The sequence below is a fragment of the Rhamphochromis longiceps genome, linkage group LG20 (genome assembly GCF_057381845.1).
Source record: "Rhamphochromis longiceps isolate RC_006_pf linkage group LG20, R_longiceps_female_GT1.1, whole genome shotgun sequence".
Taxonomy (NCBI): Eukaryota; Metazoa; Chordata; class Actinopteri; order Cichliformes; family Cichlidae; genus Rhamphochromis; species Rhamphochromis longiceps.
The window spans coordinates 32,214,076-32,235,808 of NC_140576.1; the positions used below are offsets into that span (position 1 = coordinate 32,214,076).

The following is a 21,733-nucleotide window of genomic DNA, read 5'->3' on the forward strand; positions in this document are numbered from 1 at the left end:
AAAACCAGCAACCTTTTGGGCCATTGAAAACAGTCCAAAAGACACCAACATCACCTGTCAGGTTTAAAAAGATTGTTTTTTATTTACCACTGTAAACATGTTTATTTCTGCTATTTAGCTGGGCAATTTAACCTAAGAGTTGCTTTTGGAGCGAGCCTCAAGTGGCCATTCAGAGAACTGCAGTTTTTTGGTGGTTTCATTTTATTAGCCTTGCGAGTTCCCCATTGATCTGGAAGTGTCTAAAAGCCATTATTGTGTAAGTTGTAAGTTTACCATATCACCATAGGTGTCATGGCCTGAGTCTAGGGACCCAGGGCTCAGGCATTTTCAGTGTATGTTTATGTTTTCCGTGTGTTGTATTGGTTTGCTCTCCATCTCTCCATGTGTCTCTGTGTGAGCTTCCGGAGGTGTGGGTTCGCTGAGGAGACTGCGAACCCGGAAGTGGTCTACTCGAGAGACGGCCGCACCTGCCGCTCGTCGTCCTCTGCCAGCTGCAGCAGATTACGCTCGTCTAGGAACGGCATTTAGGACTGCAGCTGAGCTGAGGCCGACGCTGGATCCTTGAGTCAGAACTCGTCAGTACTGCCGTGAGCTTTTACGTAACCTCCGCGGAAACAGATCCCCTGCTAACCCTCTGCCTTTTGTGTTACCAGGAATCGGGAGCGGAGTACGCCTCTAAAGTCACGGTGTGGGAATTGGAGTTTTTTGGAGTCGCCACCTTTCACTTCTCACGGACATCTGCACTGTGTGGGATTCAGGGAGAATCACCACGGGACCACAGTGCTGGGATTTTGTATATAGTTGTGTGTTTTTCACCTCCTGTAAATAAATCCACTGTCCTTCACTTAGAGTCTCGCGTTTGGGCCCTGCTTTCACTGTCACTCCACGGTCTGCCATCGCAGCCCGTGACAATAGGAAACATGATATAATCGTTTGTGCTGCAGCTAAGTAGCTAAAGCAATTGCCATTGTCACTTCTATTGTAGGTTTAAATCTGAGCAAAAACAACCCTGATTTTTCTACATAGTTTTTCATGTTGCGATTACCAAAAGCTAACTTTCTCTGCCGTAACGTATTAATCTTTCCAGTCTTAACCAGAACGTTCTTACAAATCTTACCAGCAAAAATGATGAACAGCAACAAATTCTCTATACTGCATTTCTGTTTTGCCTTGACTGTAGCCCTCTGAAGTATTGAATAAATTTGTATTTGAATTAAATGATCCTTTGCAGGATGATTTCCATAGAAAATCGATTTACCTGGAAGGCGTCTTTTTCTGTGTTCATAAGAATGCCCTGTTGTGCTCTCCGAATTGAGACACAAATGTCATCCTTAAAAAGCTCTTTCACATTGCACTTACTGTAGGTGTTCTGTGCATAATTCAGACACTCAAACACTCTGAATGCAATAATGACTGTTACATAAGTGACCCGGCTATTTCATTTCATTAGATTGGCCCATTAAAAATTGCCATTAAATCCCCTTTTTCACTTTCTTTTTCATGCATCAGTGTGGAGGAACAGAGCAGATACAGCAGGGCAGAGCTACGACAGTGTGGATCTACAGTAGCTGAGTACTTGTACATCAAAGGAAAGTATCAGTCTGCCAAAGAGAAAGCGTTGCCTGAGGACAGGCTCAGCTTTTAGAAAGAAGTTGTGGGTTTAAACAGAAATTTGAATCAAATCAAAAAGAAAGTTAATTTCTGGTAAATTAATTTTCTGCATCTTTTACTGTTTCTCCCTTTCTATCACTGCCTTATCAATCATCCTCATTCTGACTTTTCTTTCCCACTCATACTTTACACCGGCACTGACTGTTTCCCTTCTTGCAAAGCAGAATATTAAACACCGTGGCTTTCCAATACGTACCTAACTGAATATTTCAGATCCCCTCCTACTCATTTGTCTTGTGTCTCTGAAGCTGATAAAAGTGACAAGTCTAGTTTCCATTCATGAGGGTAAAGATATTAATTTTACCCATGGCTGTGTTTGAAGTGTGAAGAGCAGCTCTGAGCTATGAAGAAGACTCATTGATCCTCCTCATTTACCATTTCCAAAGGAAACCTTACAGCTAGTGTTACGAGTTGTTATTTTGATGCAGTCTACTTGTGAAGGAGATAAAACTTATTTTCTGGGGTCATTTTCCAGTTTTGAAGCTCATATGAGGTGAATTAGTCTTCTCACAAAATGATCAGTACTGGTCAGGAACCAACCAAGGATTAATTTTTTCCCCCCATTTTTGAGTGTGTTTTTTTTCATATGTAGTTTGACAAGTATATCAAATGGGAAGGTCTGAAGCTAGAAACTGAAGCTAGTGCATAAATGTAAATCTTCCAGTGGAAACTTGAGGCTAGCTCCTAAGTGAATCAATCCCCATGGACTCCCAGTTTATAGTTAACTTCTATGGAGCACCGCAAGGTACACTGGAGAAAAAAAAATAAAGATGAACTTTTGCGAGATCCCATGTTACTTTTGTGAGATCTTGCAAAAGATCCCACTACTTTTTGATAGCAGTTCTGTTTCTGTCCGTACAGAAGGGTCCACGGAGTAGACATGGAGGAGGATTTAGAGTGTTTCCTGCAGTCAAGAGAGTTCCCACAAGAGGACATCATGCACATGCAACAAGAAAAAGTTACGGAGCCCCGCAAGGTACATTGGAGGGGGGGGGAAATGAAGATGAACTTTTGCGACATCTCGCAAAACTTGGGATCTTGCATAAGATATGTATTATATTAAACGTAATAGACTTTCTGCTCAAACATAATCATACACATAGATTGTTACAGAGTAACAAACGTGGACATGCTGTGAATGTTTAATTTGTAGCTGCCAAAAATGCATTAATCCAGTTAGGAAACCAATTAGCCTTTTGGTTATCATTTGATGTCGTCACAACAAACCAATAAAAAGGAGACTGCTGTGCTAAACACGAGTCTATGCATGCTAAAAAGAAAAAGAAAAGAAAATCAGTTGAGTTTCAGTTTAACTTTAAGTCAAATCAAGGCAACAGCTGCAACATGTTCTACCTGGGAAAGGTAATGAAGGCCCTTGATGAAAGAACTCAAGCACAGCATCTGCAGGTGGCTGGAGGATATTCAGGGATCTTTTTTCCCTGAATCATCTGTGGTGACGTTTGTTCCCCTAACTCATGCACAGGAGCTGATGAGCTTTATACATGAATTAGAATGTGTGTGTGTGTGTGTGTGTGTGTGTGTGTGTGTGTGTGTGTGTGTGTGTGTGTGTGTGTGCCCGCATTCCTTTTGGCGACTACATCAGTATTCCCCTCCAGTGCTTGTCAACATTTTCAGAACAGTGTTGCTGTGTGATGTTGTGGTGGTGAGATAACAGACAAAATGGATACAAGAACGTTCACTTGAATAGAAAGTAAAACATAGCCAATGAGTGTGAGCTGGGGGAGAGCCTGTAAGGAGATCTGATGAATTTATAGACGTTTGAACATTCAAGCAGATATGCGTGATGCACTGATGCTAAAAATAAAACCAATATTGTAAAGCGTTTGGCCTGACATAAACCTTTGTGATGTTACAGCTTTCCTTTATCTGTGGTGAAGATTTTAGAGGGAAGTACCAAGGTGATTTAGAGTGCTAATCCCAGCTAAAAAATAAGAAATGTTGAAGTGCTTGATAAGTTGTTTCTATTAACCATCTTGAAATAAGCATTTACTATTCATCTATAAAAAAAAATTATAATAATCAGAAAAATAAAAGCGACCTTATTAAGAAATGATTAAAAGGTTTTCATGAATGCTTCATTATCTTACAAGCAGACAATGAGCACTGCTGGGTGGAACATTTTTCTGTAAGGTGGTAATGTTAATGCATTACTGTACAAATGTTCTTTAATCATCTGGACAAAGGGTGGACTAAAAAAAATACAATCAAATCAAATACAATCTCATGTTATATGTGGAGGAGAATAATGGCGGCAGTGTGGCTCATTAGTTAGGGTTCAAACCCAGGTAGGTCCCTAGAGTTTCCATGCTCTCTCATGGTTGTGCAGCTCTCTGCTTTTGAAAAACATGCTGTCTATGTCATCCGAATGCATTCCTAAAAAGGAGAGGAGATATTAATATTGCTTTTATTTTTATTGCCCGCAGTGCAAACTGAGCCCAAGCCAGAAACAACTATCCACACACAACATCAACTCTTTGCAAGCATCTGCAAAAATGAAAAATTCTGCAGACGAAACAATAACACTTTGCAAGCAAACAAAACTACAAGCGCTAAAAACTTTTTTCACTGAAGTCCTGTTTGTTGTGGCTCGCTAACAACTTGCTATTGGCTTAAACATTAAAAAGCATTAAAATGATGATCTTAGGATAATATCTTTGGATATTGTGCAGGATAGTAGCCTAAGGTCTATGTTAAGTGGTAATTATGAGACAGTGCATCTCAGGCCATGTTCCATATTTGATGAGCCGTGTAACACATTACTTTCTACAGGGACTAAATAACTCTGGTAACATATCACTTTTTTAAAGTAATGAGTAATACTATGTAATACATTACTTTTACTGAGTAATGATACAACACTATGAATGAGTATGGCCTACACAACCTAATAAGGGCTCGACAAAGCATGCAAACTCTGTAAAGCTAATTAAAACACTCGAAGCTATAGAAGTTGTAAAGATGGGAAGGAAATGTGGCATAGATGAGAAGGTCAAAAATTAATTATATGCCCTTAAAGTAAGAAACAAACAGCTGTGCCACTGTACGAAACCAGTAGCCCCGGGAGGACACAGTATTGGTAACAGACCAATTACACCCAGCTGCTGCTAGCCGCCCCTGCACTTCCCTCCGTTTTCTCTCAGCCCCCACAGCTTTCTGTGCTGCCTCCCCAAGTCACAGCTGCTGATGGCTTTTTTTTTTTACCCTGCTAAATGTGTTTGTAGGGTTGCCAACTTCCACTGTTAGATGGGTAATGGCAAGGTTGTTTTTCTGAAGTGTGTCATGTTTAGCAATAGTCATGTTTGATTGCATCAGGGATGGATTAAACCCGACTAAACCCAAGCACAAAGAGTTTTCATATTGCCTGCAGCTACCGCAATCTCTCAAACTGCTCATTCTGCAGACAAAAGCAAAGCAGCCAGATTAAAAAGCAGTAAAGTTATTTGTTCCAAGACCGAAACAAAAAGACACATTAGTCAGCAAAGCAGTGACAGCTCCTTTATAGCTCAGTGTTTGAGAGTTTGCACTTTCACCATATTTCCAAGCTGAAAGTCTTTTTTAGTTTCTGTCACCCCATAAAGTCTCCATGCCAAACGCTTGCTACTCCATAAATATCGCCAATTTTATCTCCTTAAGCTTCAAGGTTACACTGTCTAGTTGCCGCCCGCCCCCCAAGATTGGCAGGTTTTATAATGACATTCTCCTGATACCATCTGAACAAGTGCACTGTCTTAGGGAGTGAGAGGATTTGTCATGCATCTTAAAATGCCAAATGGGGTCATCCAAATGAACCCTCTGTTTAGGGAGTCATTAGTCTCAAGGAAATTGCCTAAGAAAATATTTAAATTCTCGTGAGTATGTGTTATTAAATACCAATTAATTTCTGGGATTTAATTTAATTTTTAGCTCTAAAAAGGGTTGAACGGATTCAAAAAAAGTATCCAGAGAGTTCAAAACTGCCCAGAGGCTTAGCCTTATTTCACTTCTAAGTCATGACAGCAGCACTGTGGCCCTCGGCTTGGCAATACTGGCCTAAATATCCATAATAGCTATTAGATGGACTGGCTATTGGATTGAATTTTGCACACTGAGAATCATCAATCCAGCTGAATTACTGTGACCTCCTCACTTTTTGTGCCACCATCAATCAAATGTTGTAGCCTGTGAAAAATCTGAGCATGTGGAAAGATTTGTACAAAGGGTGAAGCTAACAGGCAGCATGAAGGGGCTTCCTCCAAAGAGTGCCTGGGCTCATCCTTGGACTTAGTGTGAGGAGCTCAGTCATCAGGAGAGGCTTGGAGTACAGTTGCTACTACTCCACATCAAAAGGACTCTGTTGAGGTAGGCGTCTGACTTTTGCTATATAATGCACAAATACAAAATACATCCTGAGGGCTGCAACCAACCCACAGACCTCTCCAGCCCACTGCATCCTAAAAGAAAAACAAAGCAACCCCCAAAAAAATCAATACGAGCCAGCATTATGCTTAAAAAATCTTCAGGCAATGAGTCTCTAGTTCTGTTTCAGTGCAATGTGTTTCATCTTTGACCTTTATTGCACATGTCGGACTGTTATGAAGACAGACTGTTATGGATTTCTTTGAATGATAGCGGTAATTTAAAGATTTCGATTCAGTTATCAATTTTTCTGATATTTTGGAGGGGTTTTTGGTGGCTAGGTAGAATGTTTTGATTACTCCCTTAATCAAGCCACTTTGTCCAAGCTATGGAAGAAGCTGTAAAAGGGAAATCACCGTCATATCTCCATTTATTCCAGAGGTGGCATCAGTGAGACTGATGGTAATGTTGATAGCCTGATTTATGCCTTGCACCTCCATATGGATTTTATTTTAAAAAAATTTAAATGTCTCTTTTCATGCCAAATATTTCAGACATCTAAGCTATGGATTTGGCTCAACAAATACTAAAGATGCATGGGGGGGGGGAAGTCATTGCATATCATGTCTGACCCTATCTGGCTTTTGCATGCATTACCTAACTTTCAGAGGGTCATCATATTTTGATTTTACTAGAAAAATAAAAAAGACAAGCACTCTGATGTCGACTGTACATGTCAACAACAACAACGAGTCAAAAATTGTAGTCATGCCTCTCTTTTTAATAATAAAATGTTATTATGTATTATAATCCAGTTAAGGCAGTACTTGCAGAGCACAACATAATCAAATGATGTTTGCTTCATTGTTAGCTTAACAATTAGACCTCATTAGATCAAGGCCACCTTTTCATGCAGTTGATTAAAATGTCAGCGAGTTTAAAAAGGGAAAAACAGCCTAAACTGACCACTTAAAAATATAATTAAATATTTTTAAGATTTCATCAATTACATCCAGCAACTGAAGTGCTCTAATTATTTAAGGGATACTTTTACATCTTTCTACTGAGAGTGTTACTAATTTATGCATTCCATTTAATATATTCAGATAAAATGCATGAATAAACTTCACGTTACACCTGTACTCACAAATCCATGCATTTGTTTTCTCTAGTTGTGTGTAGTGTTTGTGGGGTTTTTTCTTTAATGAGATAAATGAATAAAAATCAGTCATCAGGTACTGATGCTGAAATTTGATCATCAGTGTAGTGATGCCGAAAATAAATCTGTACCCCTGGAGTGTCCTCTCTAATAGGCTGCAGAGGTCCAGCCTGTTTGTTTTTGTGCATCCTTGTTTATTCAGGTACTGTGGCCATGGCTGGCTTATATCCATAAACTGGCTCTCCTGTGTCATGTGCCAACCCACTCACATGCCGGCCAAATCCACACACTCCACTGCCCCTTTTATCTACCTGCCACTCTCTGTAGATCATCAAATAGACAAAAAAAAAAGCCTTATCTCATCCTCAAACACTGTCTACTTAAATGAAATGCCCTCAGCCTTCTATGTGTATTTGTTTGTCTTGGCCCAGTTTCTTTCATGACTGCTTGTGTGTGTTCGATTGTGTGTGTGTGTGCATATGTGCCTAAGTGATTGCTCTCTCGTGCCTTGTTTCTCCATTCCCTAGGTAATAGAAAACTGGGAAACAAATGGATGTTGGACTGATTGCCTCTTCACCGTCCACCAAAATGCTTAAGGGGTAAATAGGGATGTTTTCTTCCTTCTGATAGAGCCTTGTTTCTTTCTGTTTCATAAAACTTTCTCCACTGTGCTTCTGCTGGGTCATTATATTAGTCATGCCTTTCACTGAGACATCAAAGAGCTAAAAATGCTGCATCAGACTGAACTCGGAGAGCCACAGGTATAATGACAAGTACACCTCCGCTGTTCCTGCAAATAGCGGTGAGTTTGATGATAATTGCAGTGCATTACTTTCCGGTTGCCCCCTAGTGTTTTCTAAGAGCTAAATATAAAATGCCTTTAGAAGACGAACAAATAACATGACTGGAATATTCTACCTCTGCAGAAAGTTCACATGATCTTTAAATCTTGGTCAATGTTAATAATCAGAGGTAGGAAACATAAAAGGAAAGACGTGAGAAATGCAGCAGACTCAATTTGATTGACGGTAAACTCTCCCTAACATGCTTCTTTAAGAAAAAGGTTTTCAAAAATGATTGATAAGCTATACTACCAGAAGCCAATTAAAGTAGACAGAAAAAAGGAAATCAGCTATAAAAATGTTTGCCCAATGTTAGATTCCAGGTCATATTACATAGTGTTACCCTTGTTTGTTACCAATGCAGTCAGGAGATGCAGTGTAGCATGGCGTAAATGTGCTGGAAGTAAAATAAAACAATACCAAGACCCAAAGTAGAAGTGTAATAGTATACAATGAGCATTTTCTTCTTTCCATTCTATTAAATTGTATTTATACATGTTCTTTGTTTAGTTACACCTTCCTATTGCTGTTTTGGAGAGCTGCCTTAATTCTTTTTTGGACAGATTCAACAAGGTGCTGGAAATGTGAGCCCATGTGTACTGTAACCTTATCTTTCTGTTCTCAGTGTCACATTTAGTGCTGTGTGACAGACAGGATGAAGGATCCAAATGCAGGACTCACGAACAACAAAGGAGTGAACTCAGGAAGCCAGCTTTAATGCTGTAACAAAATTCAGGTAATACAAACAGTTGAAAAGGAAAGAGAACCTAAAACACTAGAAACTAGGAAACTAACAACTTAGGAAACAAGGAAACTAGAAACTAGGAGCAGACAAGAAACAACAAGGGAAACTAGGAGCACAGAGAAACACACAGCAATGTGGGGTGACAACACAACAACAGACAGAGGAAAACACAGGGATTAAATACACAAGGGAGTAACGAGGGAATTAAAAAAACAGGGAGGAAGCAAAACTGAAAACACTGAGCATGGGATGCGAGACTGTCAGAGTAAAACAGGAAACAAGAAACATGCACAAAGACGTGGACTTGACACTGTGACATGGAGCCATGACAGACTAGGGAACCAGAAATACGGAGACAAGAGTAACTAACTGTGGAACACAGGGAAGGCACCGTGACAGAAAAATAAAGACCAGGGAGATTAAATATAACACAAGCAGAAAACAATAAAGAGAACCAAAACAATGAAAAACAACAAATCCAAGAATATAACTTAAACTACAATTACACCCAGTACCGTGACACTTAGCTAACAGGATTTGCACCCAGCGTGGTTTTCTGCTGCTGTAGCTCATCTTCTTAAATGTTGAAAATGTTTTGCATTTAGAGATTTATCTATATTTGAGCTTTCCATGAGCCCAAACAGTCTGGCATTTCTCCTCTAACCAACAACCTCCGAGTTACTTAAATTCTTTTTTCCCACTGATTCTGATGCTCAGTTTGAACTTCAACAGGTCATCTTGATTATATTTGCATTTAAAGGAAGCAGTTGAACGGGTGTACCTAATAAACTGTTAGTGAGTGTATATTGTAGTGTAGTGTTTAGTGATTGCATGGGGACAGCCACACAGTAGTGAGGTGTGTGGTAGGAGTGACAGATGGGCTCAAGATGGCGGTGGGATTACTTTAGCGATCGATTCTGAGCCCCTTTTTTGTTTGCAGTGGTGGTGATGGGATGGACAGGTTGACAGGTGAGGTCAGGCAGGTCTTAACAGACTATGATGTTTGCAGACGACAATCTGTAGTGAGAGTTGGAGTGGGTGGAAGAGTCCCTGGAGAGGTGGAGGTATGCACTAGAAAGAAAATAAATGACAGAGACATGTGAAAAGCTCCGCATGCATGGGTAGAGATTGTGAAGGTAAATGAGTTTAAGAACCTGAATTCAAACATCAAAAGCAACAGACTATGCACAAGGCAGGTATAGAAGAAAGTGCTGACAGGGTGGAGTGGGTGGAGATGAGTGTCAGGGGTGATTTTTGGTGGGAGGACAGGAGCAAGAGTGAAAAAGAAGGTTTACAAGATGATGCTATGATGTATGTCTGGGAGGCACTGACAAAAAAGATGGGCAGGAGTCGAAATGGATATATCGGAGGGACAGCTCAGGTCGAGCGTTATGGAGACAAAGTTAGAGGCTTCGCTGAGATGGTTTGGGCATTTGGACAGGAGAGATAGTGGATATGCTGGACAAAGGGCCTTGCATATTAAGCTGCCAGGAAGAAGGAAAAGTGAAAGATTGAAGAGAAGGTTCATGGATGTAGTAACATGCAGAGGTTTGGTGTGACTGAAGAGGAATCTATAGGTTCAGATGGAGGTAGATGATCAAATGTGGCAACCCCTTATAGCTGGGAGCAACTGAAAGAAGGAGTGTATATTGAGTGCAGTGCATAACAGTCGTTTCAAGGCACTCTGGGTCGTAAAGATTAGAGAGCAAATCCAACAGTCCCACATGAGCAAGCCCTCAGTGATGGTGGGGAGGAACAACTTCCTTTTATCCTTTTGATTACAGATGACAGAAATTTTACAAAATACCCAGTTCTAAGTTTGTAAGTGTAGCAGGTTGAAAAAGCTACATGTTTATTTTTGTAAGAAAACCAATTACCCCCTTATTTTTTTGTTTATTATTGTGACTTATTTTGACATTGTTATGTGTTGCCAGACCATGGTTATATTTCATTATGCCAGTAGATGGTGCTCTTGCACTGCTGTGGAACTACCAGAGAGACTAGCTATAGGCTCTGCGCATGCGCAGCTCAGAAATAAATGAGCTCCGGCCTGAGCAAGACGCTAACTTCGGTGTCCTCTCTATTAATCCACAGGTACTGACAAACAAACTTTTATGTTACCGAACTGGTTCTAAATGTCATGTAAGTTGAGTAACAACTGTTCGGCTATATTTTGAGATGAGAGTGATGATGTTGTTTTGTGGTATTTCGTTGTAATGAGTATTAGTGTATCATCGGCATAATGCTATAATGCTACGTAGCACTATAAGTATATGCTATGACAGTGGCAACCTGCGACTTCCGAAAATGTGTTGTAGTGGTTGTTTTAGTGTTAGCCAAGCAGTACTGAGTACATGTATTAAGGGGAAAGCTTTTTGTTGGTGAAACAACGTTTGCAGTCGTCTGCCGCCATGTTGTGTTGCGTTCAAGGGACGCCATGTTCAAAAGTAATAGCGTATATGGCGCCAATGTGGGGAAAGGTTGTGTGAATGTGGTATGTTGTTATGCTTTAACCGTGAGTGTTTTGTTTAAGTTGTGAGTATGTAAAGTCATTTTGAATTAGTTTGTATTTATTTTGCTTTTGAGAGAATGCTTTTTGTAACTTCATTTTTGTTTATGAACTCTGTTATTTTATGGGAAGAATGCATGGTCTAGTGTGATTTGTATTGTGTATATGTAGAGAAATAAATGAGCTCCGGCCTGAGCAAGACGCTAACTTCGGTGTCCTCTCTATTAATCCACAGTTTGCTCATATTTGGCTACGCAGTGCTCTCTAGCCTGTGTGCCGCTTGCTGCCGGTCCAGATTCCCCTAGGTCTGGTGCCGGTAACAACTGGGGGCTCGTCCGGGATCGTCTAGTGGTGACGTGTGTGCCAAACGACCAGAACTGGTGTCCAAAGTCTCAGGGAAGGCTGCATTGAGTGTGTCATCCAGGGAGCCCAGGTCACAGTCAAAACGTCAAGATGGCCACTGTTACCCCACGGCGGTTGTTGATAGTAAAGATCCAGAAAAGACTTTGTGATTTGAGTGTGAGCCAGCTGCGCACTGTGGTTTCTTCAGTGGAGGATGGCAGTATGACTCGCAATCTTGATGGCTTAGATGAACCAGAACTGTATGACCTGATCGTTGAGTACATCAGAGGTGAAAAGTTGAGAGCATTGGAGGATGAAGGTATGGCCCAGCTCTTGCTCCTCGACGACATCGTGAGTGACCTGCTGTCAACGGACGTCGGAGGGGCTGGAGATCATCTGGCCGTGCCGCTTGAGATGGAAGACATTCCTAACCAGCAGCAGGAGTGCCCTACTTCACCCCACACTGACCCCACACATCCTGACAGACACCTGGCTATGCCAGCTGACCACATCCCCACTCTACCATCACACCCTAACAAAGACTCTCACACACAGCCCATTCTACCGCAGGACAGAGACATCTCTACCTTTCCCTCATCCGTGCTAAGAGACACTGATACGCCCACCAAGAACTTCAACATCCCAGCTTCAGTGTCACCGGCGCCTAGTGTCGCTGGGGTTTCCCCTGGCAGGGTGAGTCGTCCGTCCAGAGGATATGACCAAGTTTTGAGTCTCAGTGATGTGGCAGCTTTGTTTCCACGCAGAGAATTCAAGTTGCATGGTGGACAAATTTCAGATCTTGGCTCGGATATGTCCTACAGTAGTCTGTGCAAACAAATTGATGAGGGGTTACAAGAAGGGTTTACTGAGTGTGAAATAATCAGAACCGTGCTAAAGATAATGAAGCCTGGTACTCTCAAGGAAATGTTAACCAACAAAGATGATTTGACAGTTGATGGTTTGAAGAAACTTCTCCGCTCTCATATTCGAGACAAGAATAGTGCTGAACTCTTTCAAGAGCTAAGTAATGCTAAGCAGCAAGACAAAGAGAGTGCACAGCAGTTTTTGTACAGAATTATAGGGTTAAAACAGCGTGTACTATTTGAGTCACGACAGCCTGGTGCAGACTTTAGCTATGACAAAAAGCTTGTGCAGGGCACATTTCTTCATACACTTTATCAAGGGTTCAATGAAAAAAACAACTATGTGAGACAAGACCTCAAACCTTTTCTTAATGACTTGCAGGTTAGTGACGACTTTTTGCTTGAACAGATTACAAAGTCCACCAGTGAGGAAGCTGAGAGACTGAGGCGACTGGGTACAGCATCTAAAATTAGACCTGTGACTATAAGTGCCGCTCAGCTTGCTAACACTGACTTGACTGAGCAAGCGAAGGTTGACACTGAGCTACAGGCTAACCGTGCAGCTATTAGAGAACTGACTGCCCAAGTGTCTTCATTGACCAGACAGCTAACTAAAGTGGTGAGCCAGACTGATAGTGTGACATCTGGAGACTCCTGCTCGCCCCTGAACCACCCTCCAACACCTCCAGCTGAGAACCGGGGCAGATGTGGTGATTGTGTACAGCAAGGCAAAGTGAGCTGCCCCCACTGTTTTGCGTGTGGCCAGCCAGGACACCGGGCTATTGGCTGCCTGCGGCGTAAGGTGTCGGGAAACGGGGTGAGGTCACTGGAGAGGGGCTGCCAGTGACCGAACAAGCCGAGGAGTCCCCAGCACACACCAGTTTTACTAAGACTTCAAGTGTGGTGAGATCAAATGCACCCAGTCCTGCACCACCAGTGAAACCCACTGCACAGCTTATTGGGAACAGATGTATGGTCTCATGTGCCATCAATGGAGTACCACTTAAGATGCTGCTTGATTCAGGGGCCCAAGTGACCATGGTGTCAAGAGCATGGATAGAGAAAAACATCCCCCACATTAAGATCAAGCCACTTGAGTCCCTCCTTTCAGACCAGCCTCTGGAAATAGCGGCAGCTAATGGTACAAACGTTCCATTTGATGGTTGGGCAGACACGGAACTTCAAATTCAGAGTGTGAACTATGGGCATGTCGCCATACAAGTGCCAGTGCTTATCAGTCAGCACAACCTTAACTGTCCTATTTTAGGCAGCAACGTAATAGCTGAAATCCTAAAAACCAATAAAGAACAGAGAGGTGGGGCTGACCTGTCTGCGCTCCTCAAAGAAGCATTAAGTGTCAGCAGCAGTGCAGTAGATGCTCTAGTTTCAGCACTTCAGATGCCCACCCCTGATGAAATAGATCCTGAGTGTAGTGTGAGAACAGGAAAAAAAGGTGTAATGATTCCTGCAGGACAGATTTGTGAAGTAAAGTGTAGAGTCAGAGAATGGCCAAGAGGTGGCCCACGACTCTTCCAACCAAATCTAGAGAACAGCTGCCCCGAGGGTTTGGAGTTGTTCCCAGCTTTGGTAGATGTCCCCAGTGGGTTGACAAAAATTGTTAAGATTCCCATTCAGAATCCTACCAAACATGACATTTTTCTCTCCAAAAGAACAGTCTTAGGTACATTGGAAGAGGTGACTGAAGTAAAACCTGTCAAGTATCTCTCCGCTGACGCAGGGTCATCAGCCCATACAAATGTAAAAGTGTGTTCAGTTCAGCTAGGTAACGAAAAGCACCAGACAGAAGTCAATGAAGGTCAGAGATGGCATCCACCTGTTGATTTGTCCTACCTGACAGAGGATGAACAAAAGGTAGTTAGAGATATGTTGTATGAACAGTCAGATGTTTTTGCCCAAAGTGACTCTGACATTGGTTGCATCCCAAGCTTGCAGTTGAAAATTAATCTGAAAGACGATACGCCTGTCCAGACATCCTACAATTCGGTCCCCAAACCTTTGTATAAAGAGGTAAAAGAATATGTTCAGAATTTGCTGGACAACGGCTGGATCAGAAAGTCCACATCACCCTACTCATCTCCGGTGGTGTGTGTCCGAAAGAAAGACAAAAGCTTACGCTTGTGTATTGACTTTCGGGGCCTTAACCGTAAAACCATTGCTGACCGCCACCCACTACCACGCATCCAAGACCTGCTGGATAATTTGGGGGGCTATTCATGGTTTTCAATACTCGACCAGGGTAGTGCGTACCACCAGGGCTTTGTTGATGAAAGCTCAAGACACCTGACAGCATTCAGCACGCCGTGGGGGTTGTACGAGTGGATCCGCCTCCCATTTGGCCTTACCAACGCCCCAGCAGCATTTCAGAGATGCATGGAGGGGGTCCTTGATGGTCTGAGGGATGAGTGCTGCTCACCATATTTAGATGATGTGCTTTGCTTTTCCAAGACTTTTCATGACCATGTTGATGATCTGAGGCATGTGCTTTGCCGCCTGCGAGAGCATGGTGTGAAGCTACGTCCCAAAAAATGTGAACTGTTTAAGCGTCAGGTCAGGTATGTTGGGCGCTTGGTGACCAGTGAAGGTGTCCAGATAGACCCAAAAGATCTCGAAGCAGTGGAACATTTGAGAGACCGAGAGCCAAAGAACGTGGGAGAGGTCAGAGCACTCCTAGGGTTTCTAGGTTATTACAGGACATTCATTCAGGACTTTTCTAGAATAGCGAGACCACTGTTTAAGCTTATTGAGAGTCCCAGTGATCCTAGCCTGCAATGTAGCTCAACTAGAGCCAAAATCAAGTTAAAGCGCACAAATGGTGGTCAGCTTCCTTCCAAAACACCAGTGCAATGGACCGCAGAACATCGTACTGTGGTGTCACGTCTGGTGGATATGTTAACCAGTCCACCTGTCCTGGCTTACCCAGATTTCAGTTTGCCCTTTGTGCTACACACAGATGCATCAAATGAAGGCCTGGGGGCTGTGCTTTATCAGCAACAGGGGGAAAAGCTCTGTGTCATTGCTTATGGTTCCAGGACACTCACGCCTGCTGAGAAAAATTACCATCTCCATTCTGGCAAGCTTGAATTCCTTGCCCTGAAGTGGGCAATTTGTGATAAATTTAGGGATTACCTCTACTATGCACCCACTTTCACAGTGTACACAGATAATAATCCCCTCACATACATCTTGAGCACAGCAAAGTTAAACGCTGTGGGACATCGGTGGGTGGGCGAATTAGCTGACTTCCATTTCACTGTAAAGTATAGACCAGGCAAGTCCAACACAGACGCTGACACGCTCTCCCGCTATCCATTGCCACTCCAGGAACACCTCATGGAGTATACTGAGACACTGTCCCCAGAAGTGGTTTCTGCAATCTGGCAAGGAGACAAAGCCATGAGAGACGGTGATGTACCATGGGTGGCTGCACTGCACTGTGTTGATGACACACCCCCTGAAGGTGCCCCTGTCATCACCCCAGAAAACATCAGGGCTGCGCAGAGGGAGGACCCCCCTATCTGTGAGGTGATAAATTTGAAAAGGAGTAGATGGAGTCCTAATAGTAAAGATAAGAGACAGCTAGGACAAGAGACACGTAGGCTAGTACATGAATGGAACAGACTTGTACTTGAGGAAGGAATACTGTACAGACAGACTGGACAAAGAAAACAGCTGATTCTACCCAGTAAGCTGAAGCAAACTGTACTGAAACACCTGCATGATGATATGGGACATGTTGGTGCTGACAAAGTCATTCAGTTAGCAAGGGAGAGGTTTTACTGGCCTTTTATGCAGCGTGACATTGAGGACTATGTCATTCGCCAGTGCCCTTGTATCAAACAGAAACGGCCAAATGTCCCAGAGAGAGCACCAATGGGCTCGATAACAACCAGTGCCCCCTTTGAACTCATTTCGGTTGACTATTTACATCTAGAACCAAGTAAAGGTGGCTTTGAGTACATTTTAGTCTTGGTAGATCACTTTACCCGTTTTGCCCAAGCTTACCCGACTAAGAATAAATCTGGCAAAACAGCAGCTGAGAAAATCTTTCTTGACTTTATCCCGCGTTTCGGGTACCCTGAAAAGCTGCATCATGACCAAGGCCGGGAGTTTGAGAACAACCTTTTCCAAAGACTCAAACAGCTGGCAGGAATAGGCCACTCTCGAACAACCCCCTACCACCCACAGGGAAATCCTGTTGAGCGTCTAAATAGAACACTTCTACAAATGCTACGGACTCTTCATGAGGAGAAAAAGGCAGAATGGAAGGATCATTTGCCCCATATAGTCCATGCATATAACTGCACAAGACATGAGGCAACGGGCTATTCACCTTTCTTCCTCCTTTATGGAAGAGCCCCACGCTTGCCTGTTGATCTGCTTTTTGATTTAAAACCTGAAAAAGAGTCACAGTCCAGACAGGAGTATGCACAAAAGTGGGCTGCACGCATGCAGGAAGCCTATAAAATTGCTTCAGAAAACAGTGCAAAGTCCTCTGCAAAGGGGAAAAAGCATTATGATTATGCACATCAAAGGCATCGCACTGCAACCAGGAGATCGAGTGCTTGTCAGAAATCTCTCCGAGCGAGGTGGTCCAGGCAAACTACGTGCCTACTGGGAAAAGAAAATTCACAGAGTTGTTGAGAAGATTGGAGATGGACCTGTATATAGGGTACAGTCAGAAACAGGAGACAAAACCTTTCGTGTCCTGCATCGAAACCTCCTGCTGCTTGTGACTGATTTGCCGGTAGAGCAAGATCAGCAGGGACGTCAGAAAAGACAAACACAAAGACTGGGAGAGACAAACCCCAGTGAAACAGTGGAACATGAGTCTGATCATTCGGATGAAGAGGAAGGGTACACATACAGCCTGAGAACTATACCTGTGTATCAGTGGAGGAGAGTTAACCCCAAAAGGCCTCAGCCGAGACCACACAGTGAACTGAGAGCTGTAGCTCCTGAGTTTCAGCCAATAAGACACGAAATGGAATCAGTGGAAGTGCAGCAGGGAAGTGCAGTCCCACCAGCTGTATCTACAGAACCAGCAGATTTCCCAATGCCTGTTGTTTCATCACCAACTGTGGAAACCCAGGAGGAACCTGCAACTGAGGATCTTATGGAGGACACAGGGTCGGAGAGCTGTGTGGATAACAGGGACCCTGCCCCAGAGACACCAGAATGGGATGTGCCACCAATACGGAGGTCGACCAGAGCTGTGAAACCGAGAGAGGTTTTTACATATAGCCAAATGGGACAGCCTTCATATCAGCTCTGGAGACCTGGAGCAAACATGATGCTTGCATATGTTCCCTGCCACATGCCACTTTACCCAGCTGTTCCTGACTGTTATTACCCCACACCAGTATGGACATGTTAGACTGGTGACCAAAAGACCTTTTGACATTACTCCTGGAACTGTAATAGTTTTGACTATTAGACTTTAAAGACTTTGGGCAAACGCCATGAAGTGTGTTAGTTTGGTTCCAGATGTCCGGAGCCATCTCTTAAAGCAGGGGAGAGTGTAGCAGGTTGAAAAAGCTACATGTTTATTTTTGTAAGAAAACCAATTACCCCCTTATTTTTTTGTTTATTATTGTGACTTATTTTGACATTGTTATGTGTTGCCAGACCATGGTTATATTTCATTATGCCAGTAGATGGTGCTCTTGCACTGCTGTGGAACTACCAGAGAGACTAGCTATAGGCTCTGCGCATGCGCAGCTCAGAAATAAATGAGCTCCGGCCTGAGCAAGACGCTAACTTCGGTGTCCTCTCTATTAATCCACAGGTACTGACAAACAAACTTTTATGTTACCGAACTGGTTCTAAATGTCATGTAAGTTGAGTAACAACTGTTCGGCTATATTTTGAGATGAGAGTGATGATGTTGTTTTGTGGTATTTCGTTGTAATGAGTATTAGTGTATCATCGGCATAATGCTATAATGCTACGTAGCACTATAAGTATATGCTATGACAGTGGCAACCTGCGACTTCCGAAAATGTGTTGTAGTGGTTGTTTTAGTGTTAGCCAAGCAGTACTGAGTACATGTATTAAGGGGAAAGCTTTTTGTTGGTGAAACAACGTTTGCAGTCGTCTGCCGCCATGTTGTGTTGCGTTCAAGGGACGCCATGTTCAAAAGTAATAGCGTATATGGCGCGAATGTGGGGAAAGGTTGTGTGAATGTGGTATGTTGTTATGCTTTAACCGTGAGTGTTTTGTTTAAGTTGTGAGTATGTAAAGTCATTTTGAATTAGTTTGTATTTATTTTGCTTTTGAGAGAATGCTTTTTGTAACTTCATTTTTGTTTATGAACTCTGTTATTTTATGGGAAGAATGCATGGTCTAGTGTGATTTGTATTGTGTATATGTAGAGAAATAAATGAGCTCCGGCCTGAGCAAGACGCTAACTTCGGTGTCCTCTCTATTAATCCACAGTTTGCTCATATTTGGCTACGCAGTGCTCTCTAGCCTGTGTGCCGCTTGCTGCCGGTCCAGATTCCCCTAGGTCTGGTGCCGGTAACATAAGCACTAAAACAAACTGGCAAACAGACGCCCTACTTGTGTGTCACACAGCTTTTTTGCCCTGCTTTACAGAGAGTACAAAGCACATGTCAGACATGCAAAGGGTGTGAATTCTGAGAGCAAAGCATTTTTATCACAGCTTATTCTTTTGAACCTCAAACTTTGAGCGAGGGCTAAATCAGTTTGAGAAACTGACGACTCTGAAGGCATGTGTAGTAAATTGTCAATCACAAGGCAGGCGCACCATAAAACATACTCTGTGTCTCCTCCTTTATGGCTATAAATGTGACTATAATATTCAAATGAAAAAAAGTAAGACTTGAAACTAGAGAATCAGATCATCGTGGAAATGTTTGCTGAAGTCACAAATAAGTAAGCAGAAGGGAGAATTTCTAATAGACTGCAACACAATCTAACGTATTTTTTGCAAATCCTCTGCTGGGCAGTAGAAATGCAGTTTAAGGCAATTCTAGACTGGCTCACTTTTCAAAGCAGGAAGCTTCACCTACCTTTTATGACTGGAGGGATCCATTTATTTGACTAAAATATTACACTGAATACCTCTAGCCCAGCACTGAAAACATATTCATCACTAAACTGCGTGCAACATTTAGTTTAATATGAGACTTCTGTTCTGTGCCTTTTAATGTTCAAGGATTAGATTGCTAGAAGCCTGTTTGTGTACTCAAACAAATTTTTAAAAATTTAATCTGTTTCTCATTAAAATGGGAGAAACCCCAGAATTAAGTTACGTATGGTACTGCGAAATATGTGAGTTATAACACCCAATTTAGAAATAAATTCAAACATGCCCATCAGTTCATCTGTCCATCTGTTTCTTTTTTCTGAGGTAACTTTCAAAGGCTTTTAGCCTGAATTCCCTGCTGCTAAATCACTCTAGTATTGATATTTTCACCTGTCTTGTGAAGTATATTAGTGGATTTCTCAGAACATTAAAATATTCCTTCAAATACCTTTTTTTATTTCACTCTTTCCAAAACTGTTTTTCTGTGATCGCCGCTGATGTCACGATGCAACTCAAACAGCATACATCACAGGCGTAATACAAGACTGACTCAGCATGTAACTCGATCTCACTATTGCAATCAGTGAAGCAGTAGACGCACAATCACAATGACTCCAAAGCAATTGCAGATCCTGCAAGGACGTAAGCAGCACGGCCTCAAATTGGGTGCCATAAAAGAACACTTTCGAAGCACAAACCTATGCTCCTGGGTTATTGATTTCATAATTAGTCCTTGTAATGGCTCTCCTGTGACGTCAGTGCACGAGTAATTTGTGCAGCCTTCCTGCATTCCTCCGACTGTGTGGTATAAAGACGTCAGGTGGTGTGTGACAGGGTTATTATTACATTCCCCAGTGTTGTTTCTCCTTTGTGTAACATTATTAAACATAATCTTAAAGGGGCAATTTTTCCAATATGGCAAATGTCATGTTAATTAGTTGGGAAGGCTGAGTTTCAATAAAGTAGTGCGGGCAGGAGCAGCAAAGCACACACATGGCCATGAATCTGGGAAAAATGAAAAAGAAAACACCCTTCTAGAGAAAAAGCATTTATAGTCCGTGATGTGCATTTGGCCACATTTCTTGAGACAAAATGTTTGTTTTTAGAATTGTTGAATATGAAATATGTTATATATGTGGTATAATGTGTTTTTTACAGGGCGCCCCAGGGTGGCTGTGGCTACAATGTAGCTTACCATCACCAGTGTGTGAATGTGTGTGTGAATGGGTGGATGACTGGATATGTAAAGCGCTTTGGGGTCCTTAGGGACTAGTAAAGCGCTATATAAATACAGGCCATTTACCATTTATTTTACTTTCATTTTTATAATTACTTTTAGAGACTTGTATAATTTTTTGACTTTTTATGCATATTATATAGTCACACTTTTAAACCTCTTTTGACCTTGCAATGATATAGTTGTATCCAATTTTGTTGTCCATGTGAAATGACAAAGATGTTATTGTTGATTATATTTTTGAGGGAAAACTATAAAACTGTAGGTATTACATGGCCTAAACGAATCCGTGCACTCCTGAGTTAAATAGTTGTACAGGTCTCCTCACTGACACTCCAGGTTTTTTGTTTTTTTATGTTGTTTTCCCAGGAGACCGTTTATACTCAAGAACAACAGTTGTGGTGGTTTCAAGAGATTATTTGATAGTTTATTCTACCAAGTTCTGGTTCACTTTAGGATCTTGTGGGGCAGCTGTATCTTGCAATATTAAACACAAATCGTTGCAGTTATAAGAAAAATCCTGAATGTGCATCTTGCAGTGCATTTTTGTTGTTTGAGGGCTTCAGTGTGATACTGACAGTGATGCTGAGCGGCAAAACCCACCACATCTCATCTGAAACTTGCTAGATATGCAACTATTTTTCTCAGAAGGTGTTATAAGATTTGCACAGTAGGGGAAATGATGCTTGTTAGCTGTGATCATTTGAACTTGTAAACTCCCTGCAACTGCAGAATGACAGCAGCAGATAATAAGGCGCGGTCTCTGGAGCAGCATGGGTTGTTTAGTGAGCACCAACATTTTCATGATGATTTGCCTGATTTCAGGCAAAGAAACAGCTGTAGAAATGAAAACAACAGCAAATGAGGAAGTGATTTTTACTAATCGTTGCATGAATCTGTTATCACATATGTACTGAAAGAAGTGGAGATCAGTGGGACA

The 21,733-nt window shown here is 42.2% G+C and overlaps 1 protein-coding gene across 1 annotated transcript; it reads left to right on the forward strand.

The window, feature by feature from the left end:
• Positions 1-10,610: 10,610 nt before the first annotated feature.
• Positions 10,611-17,882, forward strand: LOC146645684 (uncharacterized). Its single transcript, XM_085392593.1, has 3 exons — positions 10,611-12,317; positions 15,830-16,941; positions 17,009-17,882. Exons 1-3 carry the CDS (start codon positions 11,736-11,738, stop codon positions 17,880-17,882), a joined length of 2,568 nt encoding a protein of 855 aa, XP_085248719.1. The 5' UTR covers positions 10,611-11,735.
• The last annotated feature ends 3,851 nt before the right edge of the window (positions 17,883-21,733 follow it).

Coding starts and splice junctions, on each gene's coding strand:
- LOC146645684 (XM_085392593.1), top strand. CDS start 11,736: ATGGCCACTGTTACCCCACGGCGGTTGTTGATAGTAAAGATCCAGAAA. Junction 12,318..15,829: donor CTGGGGTTTCCCCTGGCAGG/GTGAGTCGTCCG, acceptor TTGCCACTCCAG/GAACACCTCATGGAGTATAC. Junction 16,942..17,008: donor AGACAGGAGTATGCACAAAA/GTGGGCTGCACG, acceptor TCCTCTGCAAAG/GGGAAAAAGCATTATGATTA.